This window comes from Heterodontus francisci, chromosome X, assembly GCF_036365525.1.
Source record: "Heterodontus francisci isolate sHetFra1 chromosome X, sHetFra1.hap1, whole genome shotgun sequence".
In the NCBI taxonomy this organism is placed as follows: domain Eukaryota; kingdom Metazoa; phylum Chordata; class Chondrichthyes; order Heterodontiformes; family Heterodontidae; genus Heterodontus; species Heterodontus francisci.
The window spans coordinates 5989930-6016200 of NC_090421.1; the positions used below are offsets into that span (position 1 = coordinate 5989930).

The 26271-nt window shown below is 43.2% G+C and overlaps 2 protein-coding genes across 2 annotated transcripts in view; both read left to right on the forward strand.

Annotated features, from left to right (window-relative positions):
* LOC137358630 (pleckstrin homology domain-containing family A member 3-like) overlaps window positions 1–26271 on the forward strand; it is a 99917-nt gene that overhangs the window by 25640 nt on the left and 48006 nt on the right. The gene's annotated exons all lie outside the window — the stretch shown is intronic.
* tarbp2 (TAR (HIV) RNA binding protein 2) lies at window positions 2664–26115 on the forward strand. The gene is made up of 8 exons (XM_068024962.1): window positions 2664–2823; window positions 10272–10441; window positions 12782–12884; window positions 16867–16939; window positions 18738–18855; window positions 21511–21638; window positions 23750–23942; window positions 24871–26115. The coding sequence occupies exons 1-8, from the start codon at window positions 2771–2773 to the stop codon at window positions 25026–25028; spliced, it is 996 nt and encodes a 331-aa protein (XP_067881063.1). The 5' UTR covers window positions 2664–2770; the 3' UTR covers window positions 25029–26115.

The window sequence follows — 26271 nt, forward strand, 5'->3', positions numbered from 1 at the left end:
TGATTTTAAAACTAGTTTTTCTGTGGTATAACTTTCGGACATGTGTGCGTCTATTCTGCTGGAGGCCTGTGCAGATCTTGAAGTGGAGGGTAGACTGCAGAGTGGCTCCTGGGAATTCTACTCCAACTGTCTGGCACATTTCTCCGGGTCAGACAAAATGAGTGAATCACACTGCAGCTTAAGCTGCAAGTTCCTAAATTAAGGCATTACCTTAATGAGTGAGTTATTTAATATAAAGTGTTGAATATATAGTTAAGTTCAGTTAGTCATACCATTTTAAATTTAACCAACTTGGTCATCAGCCCTAGGTTAGGGGGAGGCATTGTATCTTCAAGTAATCTGTCTGTTCTAGGCCCCGATTGAAACTTTGTCCACTCTCTCAAACTTTTGCTTGATCACAAAGTTATAAGCGAGGTATGGCAGCTGGAGTCTAGGCCCCCACTGTTTCTCTCCAACATGATGGTGCTTAGGCCTTCATACTGCCACTCGAGGGAAAAACATTGTGCACACCCCTCACCAGAAATGGTAGCACATACACTTCTGCTCTGCGCAATGGGCTGGGATGGACACACCAAATTCTGTTTGAGCAAAATCCTGAAACAAAAAGATACATTCTCTTTTTGAAAAGATGACTTCACTTCTGGCTTAATCATGCAATAGATCAATGTTTATCAAAAACAATTTGGTAGGTGGTCTCCAACTTTTTTGGGAAAGGTCTTGTACCTGGCGAACTCAAGATACCATATTGGCAGGTCTGTAAAACAAATCTTTCTCTCTCAAGTCCTTATGCCACTCTGCTACTGAAGGAGCCCAGAAAATGGGAAGGGTTGGAGTTCTGGTCTCCTTATTTAAGGAAGGATGTAAATGCATTGGAAGCAGTTCAGAGAAGATTTACTAGACTAATACCTGGAATGGGCAGGTTGACTTTTATGAGGAAAGGTCGGACAGGCTAGGCTTGTATCCGTTGGAGTTTAAAAGAGTAAGAGGTGACTTGATTGAAACAACCTACGAGATCATGAGGGAAGGGTTGGACAAGATCATGAGCGTGGATGTGGAAAGGATGTTTCCTCTCGTGGGAGAATATAGAACTAGGGGTCACTGTTTAAAAATAAGGGTCGCCCATTTAAGACAGATGAGAATTTTTTTTCTCTTGGGGTGGTGAGTCTTTGGAACTCTTCCTCAAAAGGTGGTGGAAGCAGAGTCTTTGAATATTTTTAAGGCAGAGGTAGACCGATTCTTGATAAGCAAGGGGGTGCAAGGTTATTGGAGGTAGGCGGGAATGTGGAGTTGAGGTTACAATCAGATCAGCCATGATCTTGTTGAATGGTGGAGCAGGCTCGAGGGGCCGAGTGCCCTACTCCTGCTCCTAATTGTATGTTTGTATTAGCTGGTTCAGCTGCTTCATTTTCATAATTTCGAAGGCTGAAAAATATTGGGACCCAAAGCCCAGTTCTGGTAATAGAACAAGAAAATGAGCCTGAGATTTTTTCCCCAAAAATTTGATTTAGCTTTTATGCTGGTAACTGTATCGTGAATGCACATTTTTTTAAATGAAGAGTTTGAGATTTTTTTATGTGTATTTTAGTTACTAGAACATTGTACTAATCTACTTGCTTCATTACATTGCCATGTGTCTAGGCTGTTATACTGCAACAGAATCAAAAAAGGCTGATTTTTAAAATATTTTCCCCATTACTTTTATATTTTGATATGGATGTATTGGTTAATATCTTTGAATCAATTATCATTTTACCAGTAATACATTTCAAGCTAGAATACTATTCTGCCCTTGGCCTTGGTAAAAGATGGCAGACCTAAAGAAAGTTTGAACAGGCTTGGGGATCTTTTTCTCTAGAAAAGAGAAAGCAGAGGAGTGACCTGATCGAGATCTTCAAGATTGAGAAGGTTTGAAAGGTTAGACGTGGAGATGTTTCCATTTGTGGGGGAGATCAGAATTGGGACCATAAGCGTAAGATAGTTAATAGATTTAAAGTGATTGGCAAAAAAAAAGCAGTCACCATGAGGAGAAACTTTTTTTTAACGCAATGAGTGGTTAGGATCTGGAATGCGCTGTCTGAGAGGGTGGTGGAGCCATTCAATCGTCTCTTTCAAAAGGGAATTGGATAAACACCCGAAGAGAGGAAATTTTGAAGGGCTATGGGGAAAGGGTGGGGGAGTGGGTCCAGCTAAATTGCTCTTACTGAGAGCTGGCATGGGCTTGACAGGCCGAATGGCCGCCTCCAATGGATGAACACCAATATGGACCAGTTGGGCTGAATGACCTGTTTTTGTGCTGTAAGTAATATATAAATGTACTCTTTGCAAATGGTGGCTCGGCTAAACATAGATGTGCTCATTACGTTAAAATGTCTTTGGAGGAGGAGTATGTCTGTCCCCTGATGTTTTCAGTGTGTTTGGGAGACAATTCGGCCAAGTGTCATTTGCTCCATTTGGTTTAAAAATGGGACCTCATTTTTCTGCCCTTTTAAAACCATTCAGTTGCCTGTGTCTCAAGTGTTTTGCGATGCTTTTTCCCGTCCCTTGTGCTGACCATGTCCGCCATTGGGTCGCGCCAAGCCACCATTTTGAACGGTTGCTTCTTCGCGCGCTTTTATGTGGATTGACCCCTGAACTGGAAGTGATGGTGGCGGGCCGGGAGGGCGCCTGCGTAGTGGGATTCGGCGCTCGCGCTTATGCAGGTACCGTGCAGGGGGAGCTGTCGCCGCTGCCGCCGCCGTCTGAGCCACGATCACCGGCAGTGTCGTCTGGGATGACGGAGGATCGGGCCGCTGCTGCAGCCAAAAAGACTTCCAGCTGTCCCAGGTATGAAGGGAGGACACTCGATTTTGGATTAAAAGTTCTTTGTTCTTCGCTTTTCATTCACTGTTTTAGCTGCAGAGCAGGACTTAGCTACCTTGATACAAACTTGCATTCCTGTAGCGCCTTTCCCATCATCCGGACGTCCCAAAGCGCTTTACAGCCAATGAAGTACTTTTTAGAAGTGTAGCCACTGTTGTAACGTAGGAAACGCAGCAACCAATTTGTGCACAGCAAGATCCCACAGGCGTGTGATAATGACCAGCTAATCTGTTTTTGTGATGTTGATTGAGGGATAAACATTGGCGAGGACACTGGGGAGAACTCCCCTGCTCTCAAAGGAACACCATGAGTTCTTTCACATCCACCTGAGAGGGCAGACTTGCTTTAATGTCTCAGCCCAAAGACGGGCACCTCCGACAATGGCGCACTCCCTCTGGATTTTTGTGCTCAAGTCTCTGGAGTGCGGCTTGAAGCCACAACCTTCTGATTTCAGAGGCGAGAGTGCTACCCGCTGAACTACAGCTGACATAAGGAGCACTGTTGACTCCTATGGATATTTAGCTGTGTCATCAATATTTTGCAAAGGAAAAGCTGCCATCCGTGATTAACTAAAACCGTTAAAGATAGCATCAAACGTAAAAAGCTGAGAATTGCGCAAAGATGGGAGGGAGGTCAGATGATTGGACAGAATATAAAAAACAGCAAAGAAAGTAAAATTAGAGTACGAAAGAAAGCTAACTAGAAATATAAAGACAGATAGTAAGAGTTTCTATAGATATTTTAAAAAGAAGAGTTAACAGAGTGAGCATTGGTCCTATAAAAAGTGAGTCTGGGGAATTAATAATGGGTAATAAGGAGATGGAAGATGAATTGAAGAGATATTTTGCATCGATCTTCAGTATTGAGGATACAAGTAACATCCCAGTATTGGCTGAGTCTGGAAATGGCAGGGAGGGAGTAACTCAAGAAAATTACAATCACCAGGGAAGTGGTACTGAACAAATTGTTGGAGCTGCGGGCTGACCAGAATCTCTGGTCCTGATGGACTTCATCCTAGGGTGTTAAAAGAAGCGGCTAGTGAAATTGATTATGCGTTAGTTTCAATTTTCCAAAATTCCCTAGATTCGGGGAAGGTTCCTTTTTAGATTGGAAAATAGCGAATGTAACTTCTTTATTCAAAAAGGGAGGGAAACTTCAGGCCAGTTAGCTTAACATCTGTCTTGGGGAAAATGTTGGAAGCTATTACTGAACATGTCATAGCAGGGCATTTAGAAAAATTCAAGGTAATCAGGCAGAGTCAACATGGTTTTGTGAAAGTGAAATCATGTTTAACCAATTTATTGGAGTTCTTTGAGGGAGTTACATGTGCTGTGGATGTATTGTACTTAGATTTCCAGAAGGCATTTGATAAGGTGCCACATCAAAGGTTATTGCAGAAAATAAAAGCTCATGGTGTAGGGGGTAACATCGGCATGGATAGAAGATTGGCTAGCTAACAGGAAACAGAGAGTAGGCATAAATGGGTCATTTTCTGGTTGGCAGGATGTAACGAGTGGTGTGCCACAGGGATCTGTGCTGGGGCCTCAACTTTTTACAATTTATATAAATGACTTGGATGAAGGGACTGAAGGTATGGTTGCTAAATTTGCTGATGACACAAAGACAGGTAGGAAAGTAAGTTGTGAAGAGGACATAAGGAGGCTACAAAGGGATATAGATAGGTTAAGTGAGTGAGCAAAGACCTGGCAAATGGAATATAATGTGGGAAAGTGAAATTGTCCACTTTGGCAGGAAGAATAAAAAAGCATATTATATAAATGGTGAGAGATTGCAGAGCTCTGAGATGCAGAGGGATCTGGGTGTCCTCGTGCATGAATCGCGAAAGGTGAGTATGCAGGTACAGCACGTAATTAGGAAAGCTAGTAGAATGCTATTATTTATCACGAGGGGAATTGAATACAAAAGTAGGGAGGTTATGCTTCAGTTATACAGGGCATTGGTGAGACCACATCTGGAGTACTGTGTACAGTACTGGTCTCCTTATTTAAGGAAGGATGTAAATGCATTGGAGGCAGTTCAGAGGTTTACTAGACTAATACCTGGAATGGGCGGGCTGTCTTGCGAGGAAAGATTGGACAGGCAAGGCTTGTATCTGCTGGAATTTAGAAGAGTAAGAGGTGACTTGATTGAAACATATAAGATCCTGAGGGGTCTTGACAGGTGGATGTGGAAAGGATGTTTCCCCTTGTGGGACAATCTAAAACTAGGGGTCACTTCAAAAATAAGGGGTTGCCCATTTAAGACAGATGAGAAATTTTTTCTGAGGGTCGTGAGTCTTTGGATTCTCTTCCTCAAAAGGCATTGGAAGCAGAGTCTTTTGAATATTTTTAAGGCAGAGGTAGATAGATTCTTGATAAGCAAGGGGTTGGAAGGTTATTGGGGGTAGGTGGAAATGTGGAGTAATCAGTTTAGCCTTAAACATATTGAATGGAGGAGCAGGCTCGAGGGGTCGAGTGGCCTACTCCTGCTCCTAATTCGTATGTTCTTATACCAGGGATCAATGCATGCCATCCTTCATATTTCAGGAGAAGGTGGGTGTGACGGTCAAATCAACAGGTTACGATCAAGCTGCTTCCAAAACATCCTATCTCCTGATATTTTAGATTAGATTAGAGATACAGCACTGAAACAGGCCCTTCGGCCCACCGAGTCTGTGCCGACCGTCAACCACTCATTTATACTAATCCTACACTAATCCCATATTCCTACCAAACATCCCCACCTGTCCCTATATTTCCCTACCACCTACCTATACTAGTGACAGTTTATAATGGCCAATTTACCTATCAACCTGCAAGTCTTTGGCTGTGGGAGGAAACCGCAGCACCCGGTGGAAACCAACGCGGTCACAGGGAGAACTTGCAAACTCCGCACAGGCAGTACCCAGAACCGAACCCAGGTCGCTGGAGCTGTGAGGCTGCAGTGCTAACCACTGCGCCACTGTGCCGCCCTTAATTTGGTGAGATGCAAACCCTCTGTAGACTCCAGTTGATTTGACCAGCCCACCTGCCTCACTAATGGACTTTGGTGGGGTGGCTTCATCACTGGATGCTGGGAATCTTCTCACTTGGCTCCAAACAACCCAGCAAACAAATGCCTCCAAGGCTAGGGTGGCCCTGGCTGGACACGTACGGTAAAATCTCGGCAGTGTTTGGTGTTGGTAGGCTATGTCGTTTTAGCTGGTTAGCTTCCAATAGTGGCCCTGAGGAACCATGAGGGGAAGGGTTGCGGTTCTTAAGCCGAGTCGGTGCCTCAATTCTCTAGTTTTAGGAAAGTGGTATTCCGTGTAGATTAGACAAAGAGGGAGCTCAATACAGATTGGTTTGGAAACTCCTGAGTATAGTGATCAGTTTCTCTGTGTATTCGATAGAGTTGAACAAAAAAAGCTTTCAACAGCTGGATACTGTTGGACTGCTTTCTTCAAATTCATCTCACTACTTTAAACACCACAGTAGAGACACATGCAGTTATAACCATGCAAAATCAGGTCTTTATTGAGACATCTCACTTCACGTTTCCAGTATGAATTCCCCCGTCCATGATTTGCTCACACTTAATGATCAAAAGGGACAGAATGCTATTTATATTTCATTCATTTCAACAAATCACAGTGTCTCAGACATTGCATCATTCTATTTATCTGTCGAGACCCTCGTTCCATGTGACACCCTTGCACAGTACATGGCTTACAGTCCCATTTTCAGCACAAAGCTGTTTTAACTCATTGTGTGCTGGCCCTAATTTAAATGGGTGCTAGTCCCACAGGCTGCCCAGGACATTGAGATCTTCTGGTAGTGTGAGCTCTTGTTCTCAAAGATACAACTGTTAGTAGATATTCATGAGCAGTTTTGCAAACTCTTTTTAAACTTGGGCCCATGTTTCCTAGAGTCTAGAAGAATGAGAGCTTACCTCGTTGAGACATAAAATTCTTAAGGGGGCTTGACAGGTCCTGGCTGGAGAGTTTAGATCTAGGGGTCAGCCATTGAGGACTGAGATGAGGAGACATTTCTTCACTCAGAGGGTTGTGAATCTTTGGAATTCTCGACCCCAGAGAGCTGTGGATGCTCGGTTGTTGAGTATATTCAAGATTGAGAGCGATTAGATTTTTGGGTACTAGGGGAATCCAGGGATATGGGGGTAGTGTGGGAAGGTGCAGCTGAGGTGATCATCAGCTGTGATCTTCTTGAACGTCAGAGCAGGCTTGAGCGGCCTACTGCAGCTCCTATTGTTTATGTTTTTAAGTGAATCTGGTGAAAAAAGCGAACCTAGGACATTCTGACCTGTGTGGCTTAGTACCATATGTAAAGGTATGCTTATCAACTCAACCATCGAAAGAGAGGCAGATTGCTTTTTCTAAGTAGCCACACCAACACTATTGTGACATTTTGATTGATCAGGATTTTGTAACTTGCAAACCAGAAGCTCCCAGCACCCACCCTCTTGTAAGCTCCAATGTAGAGACTTCCTGCAGTGGGTTTAAGAGACAAAAGATTCACCCACCACCCTCTTTTCCCTCCAACATCACCCCGCGTACGCATATGCGCACTCACGCAAACACATGAGCAAGGAAATATTCTTTAAAACTTGTGCTGTGTGCATAGTGGAGTTAAAGTTGCTGTCCTGTACTTTTAAGCCAGCTTGAATTTTTCTTTAAATATCAAAGTTCCAACCACAGTTTAGTTATATTGACTGATTGCATCTTAGCACCTGATCCTCTTCATCCCCCTTCCTAGCTGCTCCATCAAGCCTGAATGTAACTTTCAGTGTCCTCTTCAATCTCAAGCTGAGTTTCAATCCCCGTGTCTATCCATCATCAAGATTTCTTTTTCAATGTCACCTGCCTCTCGCTTGATCTCACCCCAACCACTCCCGAAATCCTCATCTGTGTCAGTGCCAGGCTTGACTTCTTCAACACCCTCCTCAGTTCTACCTCCACAAACTTCATTTCCACTGGCCCATCTTATCCTTTCTCATAGTAAGTCCCGCTCACCTATTTCCTCTTCCTCACTGACCACCTCTGGTTTCCCGTTCCCAGCATATCAATTTTAAAATCCTGTTCCCCATCCACAAGTCCCGCTGTGGTCTTGTGCCACTACAGTCTCAAATTCCTCTGGCCCTATGTGCCAACTCGTGTGTTTGCTCTTCCAAATTGAAGGGGTCTCCTTTTTCTCTCCATTCCTCCCAACTGCTGCAGCTCCATCATCAGTGGCAGAGTCTTTGCTATCAAGCTCCTGCACTCTGGAATCCTCTTCCTAAACCCCTTCCACCTTGTTAAGTCCCTCCCTGTCTTCAAAAGCCATCTCAATACCTACCTCTTTGACAGTGCCATAGAGTCATAGAGAGATACAGTACTGAAACAGGCCCTTCGGCCCACCGAGTCTGTGCCGACCAACAACCACCCATTTATACTAATCCTACATTAATCCCATATTCCCTACCACATCCCCACCATTCTCCTACCACCTACCTACACTAGGGGCAATTTACCATGGCCAATTTACCTATCAACCTGCAAGTCTTTGGCTGTGGGAGGAAACCGCAGCACCCGGTGGAAACCAACGCGGTCACAGGGAGAACTTGCAAACTCTGCACAGGCAGTACCCAGAACCGAACCCAGGTCGCTGGAGCTGTGAGGCTGCGGTGCTAACCACTGTGCCTTGATCACCTCTTAACTCTTCTGCCACTTTTGCTCAGCATCCAAAACATTTTGCTATTAAGAGAACTATATAAGTACATGTAATTTTTTATGCCCAAGAAAGATCAATCCGTTTCTCCGAAATGTTGTTTTTAAGCTCAGCTTCAGAATATTAATAATCTTGTTTCTGTTCTCTCCTGCACTTCAGCCCGAAGTACAGATCAAGTAAATAGAAGTTTATGGAGCAGTGAGCTTGTAAGTAAAGCTAGGGGAGCTTGGAGTGCAATGAATCAAAGGAACACTGATTTTGAAGTGTCACATAGGACCATGATTTCTGCATAGCTGTTGTACACTTTGGACTTTTATTTGCTGATAGATTGCCCCTGACTGGGCTGAGATATCATATGGAGGCATTGAGCAGGGAAAAGGAGGAAACAAACTTTTGAATGTCAAAGTTCTGTTTTAGGGTCTGTCCTGCAGTTTTTGATAGATTCTCCAATAGCTATTGTAAAACAGAAAGGTGGCCCATGAGCAGGATTTGCAGTTCCTCTACAAAGTCATTAAACTTGCAGATGGTAGCAAGCTGGCAGGGGTACTGTAGACTTGGAGGAAGCCAAGATTTAGAAAGAGCTGCACAACAACAACTTGCATTTATTTAGCACCTTTTAATGTCATAAAATGTCTCTGGAACATTATCAAAACAAAATTAGACAGAGTGACATAAGGAGATACTAGGGCAGATGGCCCAAAGCTTGGTCAAAGAGGTTAGATTTAAGGAGCATCTTGAAGGAAGAGAGAAAGATAGCAGGATGGAGAGGTTTAGGGAGGGAATTCCAGAACTTGGAGCCTAGACAGCTGAAAGTATGGCCGCCAATGCGGGAGTGATGGAAATTGGAGATGCGCAAGAGGCCAGAAGCTTAATGAGATTTGGGCTGATCAGTGGCAACTGCACTTTAAGCAAACCAAATACAAGGTGTTGCAAATTGAAAATAAAACCAAAAAGTGCATGTACTCCATGAGCAGGGTAGAACTTGTTGAGAGGTGATTGAGAGATCCAGAGGTGGTATTTGGTTGACTCATTGTTCACCAAAGCAACTACAATGTTGAGTATATTACCAACTCATTCTTAGGTGTGTAATACTCTAGTAAAGTAGTACCTGGAGTACTGCATAGACCGGAAGGTGCAGAGGAGAGCAACATGGCTAATCCCTGATCTCGGGGATGAGTTATGTGGAACAAATAGATAAACTGGGACTTTTTAGCCTTTTAAGTAATGGCCTAGCAGGGGACCTTTAGAGGAATATATAATGCTTAATGGGATAGAAAAAGTAAGCTGATCAAAATACTTTCAGACAGACCGGGGCAGCTGAGCAAAAAGGCACAAGTTCAAGATGGTGACGGTCAAATGTTTGATAGATGTCGGGGAAGTATTTCTGTCCACTGATCAGAGCTAGACTGGGTTGCCAGCAAGGGTGGCTTCAGCTAGGAAATTGGACTCGAAGAAGTAGCTAGATACTGTAATGGGCTGACAGGAGGGTTGGTATTCTGGCAGGGTGAATTGGAATGGCCTGACGGTTTGGATGAAGGTGGCCCTATCTGGATTGTTAGAGCCTCTCAGCCAGCGCAGGTATGACATTAGACTGGCAATCAAGGTTTCTATGCCTGGTACATTTAGTAAATGCTGTCTGCTCTTCTGTTTGTCATTTTAGAAGAACTTCTTTCCAAATCCTGTAAAGTTATTTTTGTTCTTTGACAGTATTGAGCAAATGCTGGCCTCAAACCCTGGGAAGACGCCTATTAGTTTACTACAGGAGTATGGAACAAGGATTGGAAAGACACCGGTGTATGACTTGCTGAAAGCTGAGGGCCAAGCCCACCAACCCAATTTCACTTTCCGAGTGACGGTCGGCGATATTAACTGCACAGGTTTGTGTCTCTAGTTCTTCAGTTGACAATTCCAGTTATGGGGGGGGGGGTGCAAAATGCTTTACACACACAATCAAGTTTAAAACTTAAAAAAAAAACTCTTGCTATTTTCAATGTTTTGTGTTCACTTTTATCAGAATAATTCTAATGGGGTGCCAGCGTCAGATGGAGATGTGTTTTCTGTTTTTGCAGAGACCTGGTGCTGAAATCAGCACTGATTTGACATCGCTGATTGTGGTGTCCGATGGCTCCATGTTTGTGGGGTATTGTAAATTGAATTTTCCTTGGCTATTTCTGGAATTTTTTTCAACTTGGCAGTAGATTGTTCAGGAGAAGGTGATCGCATTCTGCAATTTTATCTTTTTTTTTGGTAAAATTTAAAATGAAAATGGTTTTGCACGTGGTAAATGATGGGGCAGTTGTTCCTTTTTATATTCAGGACACTGTCTTATGGCTAGTTTTAGTCACATTTTATTTTCATTGAATCTTTAGCAGTGTTTTGGGAATCGAATTACGTGTTTGTTTTTTTGATGATTTTTAAAAACCCGTAGCCTTTAACTGTATTCCAGTTTTCCCTGTTGTCTGTTACAGTGCACAGTGATACGGCACAGCGTTGCTTAAGGTCTTAATACTGTCTGGTAAACGGCTACCCACTTTAACAAAGACATTTCACGATTAACATTGTTTTCCAGCTAGTTGCACTTCTGTTTGCAGTGCAGAGTAGCTCGAGACTTGCGTTGCATTTGAAGTTGGTTGAGGAGGCAGCTTGAGGCAAGTTTCCAGCCTTCATGGACCTGCTGGAGAAGCAGCACTGTTCACAATATTTGTGCCTGCTTTATACTGGCAAGTATGGGATGTTTTAATGGCATTGAGGGCTGGGAAGAATACCAGTGTTGGTCAGTGTCATGGCTGGCAGTCCAAAACAGACTCATGTGATGCACAGTGCGAGTGGGTCATTTTCTAGACAGAAAACCTGAAACAAATGGGCTCCAGCAGGATGCTTTTAGATGAGCAGAAGCCAGAATCTTTACATAGAATGTACAGTACAGAAACAGAACATTGGACACAGCTGGTCTATGCTGCGTTTATGCTCCAAGACAGCCTCCTCCCACCTCTCTTTATCTCACTCATCAGTATATCCTTAGATTCCTTTCTCCTTGTGTGTTTATCTAGCTTCCCTTGAAATGCATCTGTGCTATTCGCCTCAACCACGCCATGTGGTAGCAAGTTCCACATTCCTGCTACAGTCTGGGTAAAGACGTTTCTCCTGAATTCCCTGTTGGATTTACTCTGAGGAGAACTTTTTTTTTCATATATTGACTCTATTAGTGGGAAATATTCCACCCTTTCCAAACTCCAGAGAAAAGTTGGCCTTTAAAATGATGTGACAGCATGTTGAGTCAATAATTCTTTGAAGGTAGACCTACTGTGCCAGGTGTAATTCAACACGCCTGCCTGTGTTAGAGAAACTTTCAAGCCTGTTTGTGAAGAAGACACTGAGACTAGGATGCTTTGGTGGAGATTGTTGATTGCTTGCCACAGAGCTTACTTCTGCTCTCCTAACAACACACCCACAGCCAGTACTGGCTGGCTCTTTATATATACACACTTGAATACAATTAACTAATTAACACCCAACACCTGTTCACCCTATCATCTTGAACTACCAGGTATTTATCATCCATTAACAGAACTTCAGACCCTAACAACCTGTTTTCATGTGCGCAAACCACTTGATAACTGCAAGCAAAAAAAAGCACCTAGCGTGGATTACTTCGCAGTGAAGTGACTTTTTGTAGGTAAACACAGTGGCCATTTTGTGCACAGCAAGATCCTGCAAACAGTATTGTGATGAATGGCCAGTTACTTTGGTATTTGGTGTTGGGTTGAGGAAGGCATTTTGACCAGGCCATCAAGTGAGCTGTGTTGCTCTTCTTTCAATGGTGCCATGGGGTCTTCACCACCTGAGAAGGCAATTTGGTCCTTTAGTGCAGTACTGCCTCTGTACTGCAGTGGTGTAGATCACACGCTCGTATTGTGGAGAGTGGCTTGAACCCACAATCTTCTGATTCAGGTGAGCATGCTTACTAGCTTATTAACAAAGGAGCCAAACAGACTCATCTTGAAAAGTTCTGCACACAAAAGAACTGAGGCACATATTTGATAGAATCTGATCTGAGACTGACTATTAAAATCTGGTTGAGGTTCCATGCAGCTCACATTTCTGGGCTGAAGTAAATTCTGTGGCTGTTAAAATGGTGGATTTTGTGGTTTGCAGCAGTTTCGTGGCTTTTATTGAAATCTTGCTTTGTGTTTTAATTGATGTTTTTCCCCCCTCAGGTCAGGGGCCTAGCAAAAAGGCAGCAAAGCACAAGGCAGCAGAAGCTGCCCTGAAATTACTAAAGGGAGGAAACATGTTGGAGCCTATGTTGGATGGAGTCAAGTACGTGAATAGCTAATTGCACCTAGAAAGATCTTTCCATTCCATCTTCTAATGGTGATATGGGGAGGCGGTGATGTAGTGGTTTTGTCACTGGACTAGTGACCCAGAGTATTTCTCTGGGGACATGGGCTCAAATATCACCACAGCAGAAGGTGGAATTTGAATTCAATTAATAAGTCTGGAATTAAAAGCTAGTCTAATGATGGCCATGAAACCATTGTCGATTGTTGTAAAAACCCATCTGGTTTACTAATGTCCTTTAGGGAAGGAAATCTGCTGTCCTTATCTGGTCTGGCCTACATGTGACTCCAGACCCACAGCCATGTGGTTGACTTTTAAATGCCCTCTGAAATGGCCTAGCTAGCCACTCAGTTGTATCTAACAGTTATGAAGTCAATAAAACAGAATGAAACCAGGTAGCCCACCCGGCATCGACCTAGGCACTGGAAATGACAACCCCACCCTGTTGACCCTCCAAAGTCCTCCTTACTAACATCTGGGGCTTAACTCCCTTCCAAACACCACTGTGGCTGTACCTGCCTCACATGGACTGCAGTGGTTCAAGAAGGCAGCTCACCACCATCTTCTCAAGGGAAATTGGGGATGGGCAATAAATGCTGGCCTAGCCAGCAATGCCCACATCCCATGAATGAAGAAAAAAAATTCAACCCTTTATCTGCCCTTCTCCCGCTTCATCTCTCCTAAAGGCAGTGACATAGGCAGGGAAACGATTCCACAGGTGCTGTCACCCAAATGATCATTCTTCAAGTGTGAGCCTTGGCAGCAAGTGTTGAACCATGTGGGTTGTGGCAGCTGCTTTCTCACCACCCCACCAATCATTCACACACCTGCACTTTCACCATGGAACACTGGCTGGTGGTCAAGAGCAGGAACTTTATAGCAATTTTTTCCTCCCCCTTCCCAATTGTACTCACCTCTTTGCTGCCACAGCTGACAATGCAGTGCAGATCTGAGGGAGTGCTGCATTCAGAGGTGACGCTCTGATGAGATGGCAAGCCAAGGTCCCATTGCGTGTTCCAATTGGTTTTGGTGGGTGTGAAAAATTCCGTGGCAGTTTCTTTTTTTAAAAAAAATGAAGAGCAGGGACTTCTCCCAGTGTCCTGGGGCCAGCATTCGTCCATGAACCCATCTCTCCACAATTTGATTGACTGGTCACTCCTCTCGTTGCTATTTACAGGACATCGCTGTGCGCAAAATGGCTGCTGCATTTTCCTACATAAGTCACTGTACTTCAAAGCAAGTTACTCTATATGAAGCATTTTGGAACGTTTCTGAAAAAAATTATAATTGCGCTATAAAGTTCCCTTTCTTCGTCAAGCTAACTCAGTAGAGACCAGGGATTGAACCTGGGACTGGAAAGCTTAACTGCTCTATATGCAGTGTATTAAGCGTCATTGTTATGTAATATGTTGGTGGAGGTTACAAGCAGTTAGGCTTTTCTAAAAGACTCCTGGCAGCTCAGTGCTTGAAAGTATAATGGTAATGGCCCCAACATCCTGAACTTTTGTCCAAAGCTGTTCCTCTATTTCTCTGCTTCATCTTGTAAACTTGAACAGCAAATGCAAGTAGCATGTTGGCAATTCAACTGGGCAGTCTTGTCAGGAGTAGGAAGCTTGCGATAAGTTTGATGGGAAAGGTCATACTATTTAGTTTTAAACATAGAAACAGTTTCAAGTCAGAGACCTTCAGTCTATCTAACCCAGCTATCCACAATATTCCCTTGGTGCATTTCTAATAACGCTGCATTTTTTTGTGTGTCATTGTGTCAAGAAAAGAATATCCGAAATGAAAAATGCATTAGCCTTTTAGTTTGCGATTTATTTTGAGGCAGGTATCGTAATATGTTCTACACAAACTTGCCAAAGCTTTATGGTAGTGATGGCTATCGGTGTAAATAAAAAGCGGTGATCTACAATACTCTTTAAAGGTACTAGTCTAGATTTTCTGATTGTTACGTCAATGAATAGGCTGCTGTTGGCATTCCGATCTGAAAATCTAGCCCATTCTCTCCAATAGAAGCTTGGAATTGCCCTTTATTAAATGTTTGTGGAGATTATAAAGATCCCACGGCACTAGTCAAAGACGATCAGGGAGCTTTCCCGGCCAACATTCCTCTCAACCAACGCTGCCAAAAACGTTCACCTTGTTGCACTTTGTGGGATCTTGCTGTGCGCAAAATGGCTGCTGCATTTGCCTGCACAACGACAGGCGCTAAACTTCAAAAGTAGTTCCAAATGCATGAAGCGCTTAAGCGACGTTTCCAAGAGATGTGATGAGGCGCTATGCAAAAACAAGTTCTTTTCTAATTTAAAAGATCCCTGCCCATTTAACTCCAAAATGTTCAAACAGGCAGAGTGATTCAGTGCATTGGGCCGGGGCCATACCATTGGTAGGATGTGGGCTCGTAGTTGGTTTCCACACGTGGTCAGCTCCAATCTAGGTTATGTAGGGGCTGGAAAGTAGAGATACTTACCCTCGGCAGGAAAGGGGAAAATCAGCTGGTGAGTTACCCTTGCTGAAGTGAGACCCAGGTAAATATGCAGTGTACATGTGAAATGGGTCTAACCTTGTGTCTGTTAAAGCACCCACACCACACAGCAGAGGGTCAGACATATGTCTTTATTTTTAAAAAAAAAAGTTCCTTGAATATGGACAACACTGACAAGGCAGTATTTATTGAGTATCTCTATAGTTAGCCTAAGGGCGTTAAGAGTCGGCCCCAGATTGTGGGACTGGTGTCGCCTGTAAGCCCAAACCAGGTAAAGATGGTAGGCCCCCCCCCTTGAAGGACATTGGTGAACCAATTGGATTTTTACAAGAAAACAGCAACATTTTGCAGTCGTTTTGTTTTCTCGTTCTCACCCACAGGTTACTGGATTTATTGAATCCAATTTCACAATCTGCCATGGTGGGATTTGAACTCTCAACTTCTGGGTTCCTAGTCCAGTACCCGAACCACTACTGTACCCTAATATCCATTACAGCCAAGTTGCCATGGAGGCTAAATACAGAGGGGCCAACTGGAATGGTTATCCTCCATGTGCTATCCTTATGCATGTTCTAGTGGCCTGTTTTACCTCAGTGCAATGAGACATGCACTTGCTCCCACTCTGAAATGTTCAATGTGACCTGATAGGGCAGCGCAGCGGTTAGCACCACAGCCTCACAGCTCCAGCGACCCTGGTTCGGTTCTGGGTACTGCCTGTGTGGAGTTTGCAAGTTCTCCCTGTGACCGCGTGGGTTTCCTCCGGGTGCTCCGGTTTCCTCCCACATGCCAAAGACTTGCAGGTAAATTGGCCATTGTATAAAAAAAAAAAAAAAAATTGCCCCTAGTGTAGGTAGGTGGTAGGAGAATTGAGGGAGGGTGGGAATGTGAGGGGGAAAATGGGATTAATGTAGGATTAGTATAAATGGGTGGTTGATGGTCGGCGCGGACTCTTTGGGCCGAAGGGCTTGTTTCGGTGCTGTATCTCTCTATGACCTCTGGAGTTTAAGGAGCTTTGATGAGCCAATTTTCCTGTGGGTTTTGTGAGTCGCTATCTGGTTAACTCTTGTTCTGCATCTCTTTCTCTACCCCACTCCCCACCAAAATCTGATGCTTTGCCACTGTCGAGCCACTTTGTGTGTCTGCACAGTTGAAAAGTGCATTGAAGTTTTGCACATTGGCCTTGGCCTTCAGTTGGCCAACAGACAGAGAGCAGCACCAGGCAACAAATAGAAACTGCAGAGTTCACTGTGGCATCATTCTCCCTGAAACTGGATACTAATGTGTCTGTGAGGTAAAGGATTATCGGACTGGAATTAGAGGCCGAGGAGTAAGTCACCCAACAAACTCCCTAATGATCTTTTGGGAGAGGAGCGACTGCCTAAAGAAAAGAGCCTTCTCTCAACAAATGAAAAATATTTAGAAATCGCTACTTCTCATTGTTCCATTGTTCTCTCTCTCTCTTTCCCCCTCCAGAATCTCTGGCACTGAATCTAAAAGCTCTAGCTCTGCACAGCTGGCGGAATGTAACCCTGTCGGGGCCTTGCAGGTATTGTATTTTTACTTATTTCCTCAGACTTGGGATAGATATGCGCTGTGGTTCCTTAACTTTACATAGAATGTAGAGTGCGAAAACAGGCCATTCAGCCCAAAAGATCCATGCTGGTGTTTATACTCCACATGAGCCTCCTCACAGCGTACTTCATCTCATCCTATTACCACGTCCTTCTATTCCTTTCTCCCTTGTGTGCTTGTGTAGCTTCCCCTTAAATGCATCTATGCTATTCACCTCAACCATCCCCTGTGATAGTGAATTCCACATTCTCACCCCTCTACGGGTAATGAAGTTTCTCCTGAATTCTCTATTGGATTTATTAGTGACTATCTTGTATTTATGGCTTCTAGTTTTGGTCTCTTTCCCCCCACCCCAAAGTGTAATCATCATCTCTACCTCTACCCTGTCGAAACCCCTTCATACTCTATCTCTATCAGATCACCCATCAGTCTTTTCTAGAGAAAAGAACCCCAGCCTGTACAATCTTTAATGATGACCAGAACTGGGAAGTTATACCCATCATCCTTGTAAATCTTTTTTCCACCTTCTCCAGTGCCTCCTATATTCCTTTTCCCAACAATGGAGACCAGAACAGTGCACAGTACTGCAAGTGTGGTCTAACCAAGCTCCTATGTAAGTTTAACTCTTTTAAGCTTCGCCCTGTAGGTAAGTGTTGTGGGGTTCAGAGCCATACAGATAGGGTGTTTCGATGTTTGATCCCTAGTCTATGCTGAATTAATGGATTTTAGCCAGTGGTGATGTTGGGGCACTATAATTGGCCTCAGCGTTCCTTCCCTAACTTAAGGGCAATCAGGCAGGCTTTTAGTGATCCTGATGGATGTCTGTGTGTGTTGGGTAATGACCTGATTGAGCTTGGCTTTGATTAAACCCATGGTGGTACAGCCTGTCGCTGCTCACTCTTGGTCTGTACATGCTGAGTGACCTGAGGTATATAAAGGCAAATCAGTGCCGATGGAGCTGTACCCCAGCATAGGTCCTAGCTCTCCAGAGAAGATTCTGCAGCACTGTGTTTGTGTACCTGATGCAGCACATAAATAATATATGAACAGCGCGTACCATTTGCAAATACAGAGAGATGGACGGCATGACTTATAGTGACTTTAAGAGGCTGAGGATAAAGTTTTGTCGCTAATCTATCTTTCAGCAGTTCAAATTTAAAATAAAATCTCTTTTTCTAGTATGCATATTTAAAGTTTTTCTTTAATTTGGTCCTGTGCTTTACTAATGAGAAGCTGGAGGTGCGTTAGCATTTTTTTTGTCACTTCTTGGTGGGCAAAGGATTTGTGTTAAAGCAACATGTGTATTTATGAGGTGGGGGGGAGGGGGGAAGGTGAGAGATTCTAAGGAAGAGTGCAGCACTCCAGTTGCTTTACAAGCCACTTGATGCTGAAGAGATTTTAATCGTTTTTTTATTCCCATCCCTGTGTTGATGTTCACTGGGCATTGGTATGGCAAAGGTTCGCAAGGAAAGTGGTTATCTTTAAAAGCACTTTTTAAGCACAGTTTTATATACTTGTTAAAGTGTGCTGTCTTTCCCCTCAATAAAGCTGTACTTCAGCAGCGTGGGGGTTGTGCAGTGGGTTTCGTAATGGTGAAGGAATTACTATGGGTTTACTAGTAGGAAGAGGAGAGAAGGAGAAGGGATGGTTTTGGGAGAAATGGGATGGATCCGAGTTACATTGGTGAAGTGCCAGTGCACTCCCAGATTCTGTCTAAAGACAGTAATGCACAATCAGTAATATTGCGCTTAGTGTGTGCTCTTTCTTTCCAGGAGCTGGTGGTTCAGAAAGGATGGAGACTCCCAGAGTATACGGTCACTCAGGAATCCGGTCCTGCCCACAGGAAAGAGTTCACCATGACTTGCAGGGTAGAGAGATTCTTGGAGATAGGTACGGACACTCCACTCCTTCTTCCCTGAAGTCCTTCAGTGTTTGTTGTCGTCTTGTGTGCTTGCCTCTGATACTGCTGCTGTGTGGTGAAGTCCCTCTGCTGCCATCCTTAACTGTCTGGCTAAGAGTCACGTCACTTGTAATGGGCAACTGCTGAGCCAAGCCACTGTCCAATTGGCTGTTAAGTTTGGTCAAGAAAAGCTGCATGTGTGCCTAAAAGTGATCACAACAGAATATTTGAGATGTTATGACACTCTGCAGAGTTTTAAGAACTTTTTTGTGTTTTACTTTAAGAATGTGGTCTTAAAAAATAGTGTCTGGTGATTTATCCTTCAGCCCAAAAAGCGGGATGTGGGATTTGGCACGGCAGCTCTTTCAAAGAGCCAGTAAAGGCATAACGGGCTGAACGGCCTCCTTCTGTGCTATAAGTTTCTATGATTCCATGAAACTACCGCATCAATTCACAAGGAGCATTCATTTCCCTAGTGTCCGTATCACGCACCTTTCTTGGGTTGTTCGGGAAGTTTTGCGTCCTGTACTTCTAGACATCTGGTGCTTCCAAGTTAAGAACTAGGTAAATTGTGAGAGCAATGTTGGTTTTTAAATAAGTTTCTTATTAAATTCCTTTTCCTCCTCACCCCTCCCAATATCCTTCCACTAGAAAAGTCCTTCGCTTCTGGTCACTCACAATGAGAAACTGAAAATAATTTTTAAATTTAATTTTGAGTGATATTGCTGAGTTTCATTTTAACCGCCTCTTATTCCCCCCAGGCATTATATAAAGGGATTTATAATTACTAGCTATCAAGAGCTCCAAGTATCAGCCACCTAATAGAGATTTAAGTTGGTGGTTCAGCATTTTTTTAAAATTTGTCTTTGCGTCTTAACCTTTGGAATACAAAAGGAAGATTCACCATCAGTAAACGGGAAAGTGACTACTCCAACTTTTGAAATATTCTGTATGTTCTCTTTCCCCAGTACTCAATGTTCACATTTTACAGGAAGGCCTTTTTGATGCATTGTGGCAGTTTGTGTGCATTTTGGGCAGAGAAATTTTGCTGCAACATAGCACTTGATGGTGAGGTGCAGGTCACTCACATATCATTGCTGATGCAGCATATTCTGATCTCTCTCATTGAGGGAGCTGCTGAGTGGTGTTCACACTCCTGCCCAAAGAGGGTGGAAGAGGGCAACTGTTATCCTCACTCCAAATTAAGCTTTTGTGGGAGTTGTGAAAAAAATAGGTTTAGAAAGGAACTCGGAGGGCCTAAGCTCGATAGGGTTCGAACAATTGATTTACGTCAGGCAAATATGCCTGCAATTGGTATATTGATTTTCATAAGGCAGCAGTTTGAATTGCTTGCTCTCAAACTCTGGGGTCTTGATCCAGCAGGATAAGTAGTTGTCTGAATGTGAACTACCCCGTGGAACTTACAGCTCTCTTTTAACTTCCGGTCAAGAGACTACTGACAGGTTTGGAGCTGAAACCATGACTATGGGAGTTTGGCTGTCAAGAGTTTTATCTCCCTAGAATATACATCAACGTTTTAGAAAAATGGGGGTTTTATCTGCAGTTGCTGGAAACTTGAGAATCGCAAGTTAAAAGCACCCTGTGTCAGATAGTGCCTCAGTTATTCACCATTATCTACTGGGGGTCCCCATTAGATCATGAAAGTCAACTGTACAGCGGTGGAGTGTCACGCCACCTGGTTCTTTCATACAGCACAGCAACTGGTAGAAGTGTGAGGAGGTTCCTGCTCTTTCAGTCTAGAGAAGTAAAGATTTGACGGGAAGATCGACATGTAAAGGTGTGCATCTTGAAAGCAACAAAAAAAAAATCAGTACTTGAAGGGTTAAGTGAGATTTTGCAGTTGTGGAAATTAATGTAAGCCACAAAAATGGGACTGAATGCTTTCCCGTTACTTGAAGAAACAAATTGCGATTCTTTGAAGGCTGCTTGTTTCCCTCTATTCCTGGCTGTTTATTAAAGCTAGAAATCCATTTGAAATCACAGTACAAGATCCATATCCTGCAGCTTAAGAGTTAATGGTCGTCTGCCAAAAATGTGAGTCGTCTTAAATTATTTTTTAGATTTGAAAATGGAAACTTGAGGTTTCAAAAGATCAGTTTTATTTTTGCAGTCTGGTCTGTCTATCATCTTGTCTTTGTACTGCATGTCCAGGGTGGAGGGGGAGTGGTTGGCAACAATGTCTTGAAATGATTTTAAACTTACGTACAAGTATGTGTCACACATTCTGTATTCTAGTTTTGTGATCTCCTTGGATTGGATTCAATGATCTTCAGCAGAAATGCAATGCTGCTACAGGCACTTCTTATAATACTGAGTCTCCTGCATTCTGGCTGTGGCACTGAGCGGAGGCTAGGTGGTTCCCTAAAGGGGCTAGTGTTGGAACGTGAGTTCTTTCTGCATCACCCTGATTTAAAAAAAAACATCCTCAGCATTTGAGGGAATTGTTTTTAATATTTAATGAATGGTGCTAGCTGTGGGGTTATGAAGCTTTTTTTTTTTGCATTTTGTTGGGGTGTCTTAACAATGGGTACTATACAGATTTTGTCCAGTTGAGAAGAAGCCAGTGTAAAGTGGATTGTGCACGTGTTTGGTCTCTTAATTTTGTGGTGTCTTGTCTGTTGTAGGAAGTGGGACGTCGAAAAAGCTGGCAAAACGGAATGCTGCAGCAAAGATGTTAGCAAGAATTCACGATGTTCCTGTGGATCAGAGAGACGGGAATGAAGTTGAGCCGGAAGATGACCAGTTTTCCATAGTAAGTGTGTGAGAGGATGAATTGCAGTTTTTGCTGGAGCACCAGTTTGCATAATGAGACCTGCCGATTGGATAGTGGTGCTGTGACTCCACTGCCACCTTTCATACTAAAAGTTCAAACCGGAGTGTATAGAGCCAATAATGGAAACCACCTGTGATGTCAATACAGATATCGAAGAAAGACTGCATTGTTATCACTGGAGCAGTTTAGTAAAGCGATAGATGAGAGAAATCTTCACATCATGTCCACTTAACATTTGAAAAGTGTCCAACAGTCCTTTTGGTTTGGACATATGTTTTGTGCTATACAGCACTCAATGACGTTCTAGTGGTTGCATGTTTGTCACTAATGGTGGGAGCAGTTTGAGATTTCTTCATTTATTCATTCATTCATTCATTCATTCTCAATGTGTGTCTTGCTGGCCATGCCCATCCTCAGTTGTCCTGATTTGATACCACCGAGTAGCTTGCTAGGCCACTTCAGAAGGCTGTTAAGAGTCCACCACGATGTGGAATTGGAGTTCCATACAGGCCCAGTGTGGGTAAAGACGACCGGTTTCTCTCTCCTAAAGGACATTAGTGAACCAGTTAGGCACTCAAATAGCCTTGTGGTCACTTTTACTGATACCAGCTTTTTTTTTAAAATTTCCAACTGAATTCAAGTTCTTAACTAAAATAAAAACAAAAAAATGCTGGAAATACTCAGCAGGTCTGACAGCATCTGTGGAGAGAGAAGCAGAATTAACGTTTCAGGTCAGTGACCTTTCATCAGATCTGATGAAATGATCTTTCTCCACAGATGTTGCCAGACCGGCTGAGTATTTCCAACACTTTTTGTTTTTATTTCAGATTTCCAGCATCTGTAGTATTTTACTTTCATTCAAGTTTTTAACTGCCTTGGTAGGATTTGAACTCTGGATTATTAGTCCAGGCCTCCAGATTACTACCCAATAACATAACTAATACATGACCCCTTGAGATGATGAATTAAGAGTGTCACAAACCACAGCATTTTGGATGACTTTTAGAGTAACAAATACTTCTGCAACTCGTTGCAGCCTCTCCTGATTTTGCATGAGCTTAATGCCTGCTGAGTTCCTATCCCATGTTATTCAACTAGGCTAGGTGAATAGAAGATTGAGGACTACCAGAGGATAGCTAGATTACAAGGGCATCCTCTCCTTTGCTATAGGAGCACATCATCACCTTTAGATTGTAAAGCTACGGTGGTACATGCAAGATTCTGAAGGGTAGACACTGAGAGATTGTTTCCTCTGCCTGGGGAATCTAGAACATGGGACCAGGATAAGGGGCCGATCATTTAGGACTGAGATGAGGAGAAATTTCTTGGCTGAAGGTTGTGAATCTTTGGAATTGTCTACCACGGAGGGTTGTGAATGTTCCATCGTTGAGTATGTTTAAGACTGAGATCGATAGATTTTTGGGTGACTTGGAATCAAGGGATATGGGGAGCAGGCAGGAAAGTGGAGTTGAGCTAGAAGATCAGCCATGATTGTATTGAATGTCGGAGCAGGCTCGAGGGGCCACATGGTCTACTCCTCTTGTTCCTTATGTTCTTAGACAGGGATCGTGGCCAAATTCTGCATTCCTTTTAAGGACTGAGGCTAAGTTATTTATAAAGGGTCCTTCTCGGTTGCCTTATCAGTTGAGCTCTTTTTTTTTAAAAAAAAACTTCTTTCTTACCTGGCCCACCCAACCACATAATAAATTTTTGTTTTATTTTGTATTTTTAGTTGCCTGATTTTGTTATAGACCTCGTGCTTTCTCTTTGTACTTTGGGAATCATTCTGTCTCTAGAAACACTTGGGCTAGTTTGTACAGTTGCTTGATGATCACTTGAGCAGCCAACAACTGCAATTGGGATTTTGAGTCAGTTGTGTGAAGAGGGGCAACCACTCCCCACCACCCCAATTCCACTGTGTGGAGCACTGCAATTTCAACAGTGGAAGTGAGAGCACAGCCCCATAACCATGAGGTACTCCGATCAATACAGAGCAAGAAGAGAAACGAAACAGTGTTTTAAAAAGAAGAGACTGACATTTGGAAAGGAAATTTTTCCTTCATTGTGCTTATTTCCCCTCCTCTCTCCAGATGGTTGGTAGCAAACTAGATGGCCCAAGGGGCAAGAGCACAGGTTGCACATGGGACTCGCTCCGGAATTCTGCGGGAGAAAGAATTCTGCACCTCAAGAGTCACCCACTTGGTGTTGCCAACTCCAACTTTTGCCAAATGCTGAGAGAGTTGGCGGAGGAGCAGCGGTTTGATGTCAGTTACTTGGACATTGGTAAGTCATCTTTGGCTGAATGGCATTATGAATGGAGACTTGGTGCCTCTTTTTCCCATGGAGAGTAGACTGTGGGACTGTATAGTTAAGACGCACCTGCCCGATCACCTTGATTGCAGGCAGTGTGTCCTTATCCATTCTTGAAACCAGTGCTTGGATGCCCAAGAGAAAAATGAGGAGTAAATCTCTTCTGACTAGCTGAGGAAGCAGTTAATTCCAGGAGCTGTGAAATGAAAGAAAGCATTTGCACTTGTATTGCACCTTATGCTTTCAGAACACTCCAAAGTGCTTCACGTGCAATTAATTACTTTATGCAGTGTAGTCAAAAGCAGCAGCCGATTTGCATCAGACGAGAACCCACAAACAGTAACTGAGGTGGATGACTAGTTAATCTGGTTTAGTCTGCTCTTGTGGTGCTTTGGGTTCTTTTTATATTCAGCTGAGCAAGTAGACAGGACCTCAGTTTAACATCTTATCCAAAACCTGTTGCTAACGCCAATGCAGTGCTGCACTATAGAGTGTAGGCTTAGATTATGTGCTGAAATCCTGGAGGTTGAACGCAATCTTTTCTGCCGCTTTGACGAGGATAAACTATATAGTTTGCTGGTGTCCATTATTTACGCTGCAATTGTTTCTCTTTCTCTGCTTTACTACTCCATCTGATCTTTTGTAGATTTATACAGACCTTTCAGTCTTTTCAATCCTGTTCCTGATGGTAGTTGGAGTTAATTCCCCTGCCTAGGCTTCCACCCTTAACTAACAATTTGATGAATGATGAAGCCACTTAGTCCAGTTTAAGGGAGAAGGAGGTGGGGGAAATGGACTCTCTCTGCATCATTATATAGATTAAAAGAAGCATGTGTTCTGGTTGCTGCTTCTCCAGATGTTTGCTAACTTCCTGTGTCTTTTGTGGGTTTTCTTTTTCCAGAAGAGTTGAGTTTGAGTGGATTGTACCAGTGTCTAGTGGAGCTATCTACGCAGCCCACCACAGTCTGCCACGGCTCTGCCTCAACGAGAGATGGCGCCCGTGCCAACGCAGCCCACAATGCACTGCAATATCTGAAAATCATGGCTGGAGGAAAATGAATCCAGTGATGAAAAATATCACTCTTCAGTCTGACCAGCACTGTTTTATTTCCCTCCCAAACTGGAGTGTTTTTAAAATCAACAACTTGAATTTCCCAAGACATGCACTTGATTGAAAGTCGAGGTTTTTTTGCTGCTCAGTCTTGCCTAGGAGGTGCCTTTTTATTTTTTGGAGGATGGGGGGATGTGGCAAGGTGGGACAGGAAAAGAATCTGAAGGTTTATGTTAAGGAAAATGCTATTTTTAAAGTGTTGCTCTCCCACATTGCCACCCATTTGTCTTTAGTTCACTGGATTACTAACATGGCATTGCTGTTAGGAAATAAATTTTTCCCTTTTGAGTTTCACTGAAACTGGTAGTAAGGAGCCCACTGTGGTTGAGAGTAGTGCCCCTGGCCCTACTTACTGTAGTTCTAGTGGAATTGCTGCAGTGGTGATGGGCATCTGTCGTGATATTCTATTAACCTCATTTGCCAGAAAATGTACCATGTTAATCAATATAACATTGAGCGAATTTGGGACATTCATTTGATCTCCTTACAATCGTCAGTCAGTAAACAGCCTAATGGCATGGGACGTTGTTATCGCAACGTGACATCCTATTACTCCCATGATGTATGCCTGTTGATTTCTGATCTTAGCCAGGTTGCCTGAGGGATAAGTACTGAAGTTAAAAGGAATTATGAATTTTATTCTGTCGAGTATTATGAAGCTTATTTGAAGTAAGTTATTGTTTATCTTTTTTTTTTTGGAACAATGTGCTTTGCAGGTCCAGAACTCCAGTTATGACAATTACAGTACGTGCACTCGCAAGTGACCATATGTCACCCCATAGTTTAGCAGTAAAAGTAATTGTTCTGTACTAACACTACAGGCAGCTGTTGACTTAACTGAAGTGTATTTATCTCCTGTAGCTACAACAGGACTTTATAAATAACGTGCTTGATGAGCCCACAATGTTTATGTTGACAGGGAATCCATATCGGATGCACAACCTTTACAAGGGTCCAACATTATTGGACATTGTAGTCATCTACAGTGAAATGCAGACTCTTTGTTATAATTCATTTAATTCTCCAATTTTTTTTTATAAAAAGGAAGCATTGCCATTTATCTAGCAACTTTCACAACTTTAAAACATCCTGAAGTGCTTTACACCCAATGAAGTACTTTGAGTGTAGTTGCTGTTTTCATGTCTGAAATGGCCTTTCGGTAAAGATGCATTGCCCAGTGTGGCACTAAAC

Bases quoted from the DNA above. Each gene is read 5' to 3' on its own strand.
- tarbp2 (XM_068024962.1), top strand. From the start codon at position 2,771: ATGACGGAGGATCGGGCCGCTGCTGCAGCCAAAAAGACTTCCAGCTGT. The intron at 18,856-21,510 runs GTACGGACACTC...TGTCTGTTGTAG, and splicing joins AGAGAGATTCTTGGAGATAG to GAAGTGGGACGTCGAAAAAG. The intron at 21,639-23,749 runs GTAAGTGTGTGA...TCCTCTCTCCAG, and splicing joins AAGATGACCAGTTTTCCATA to ATGGTTGGTAGCAAACTAGA.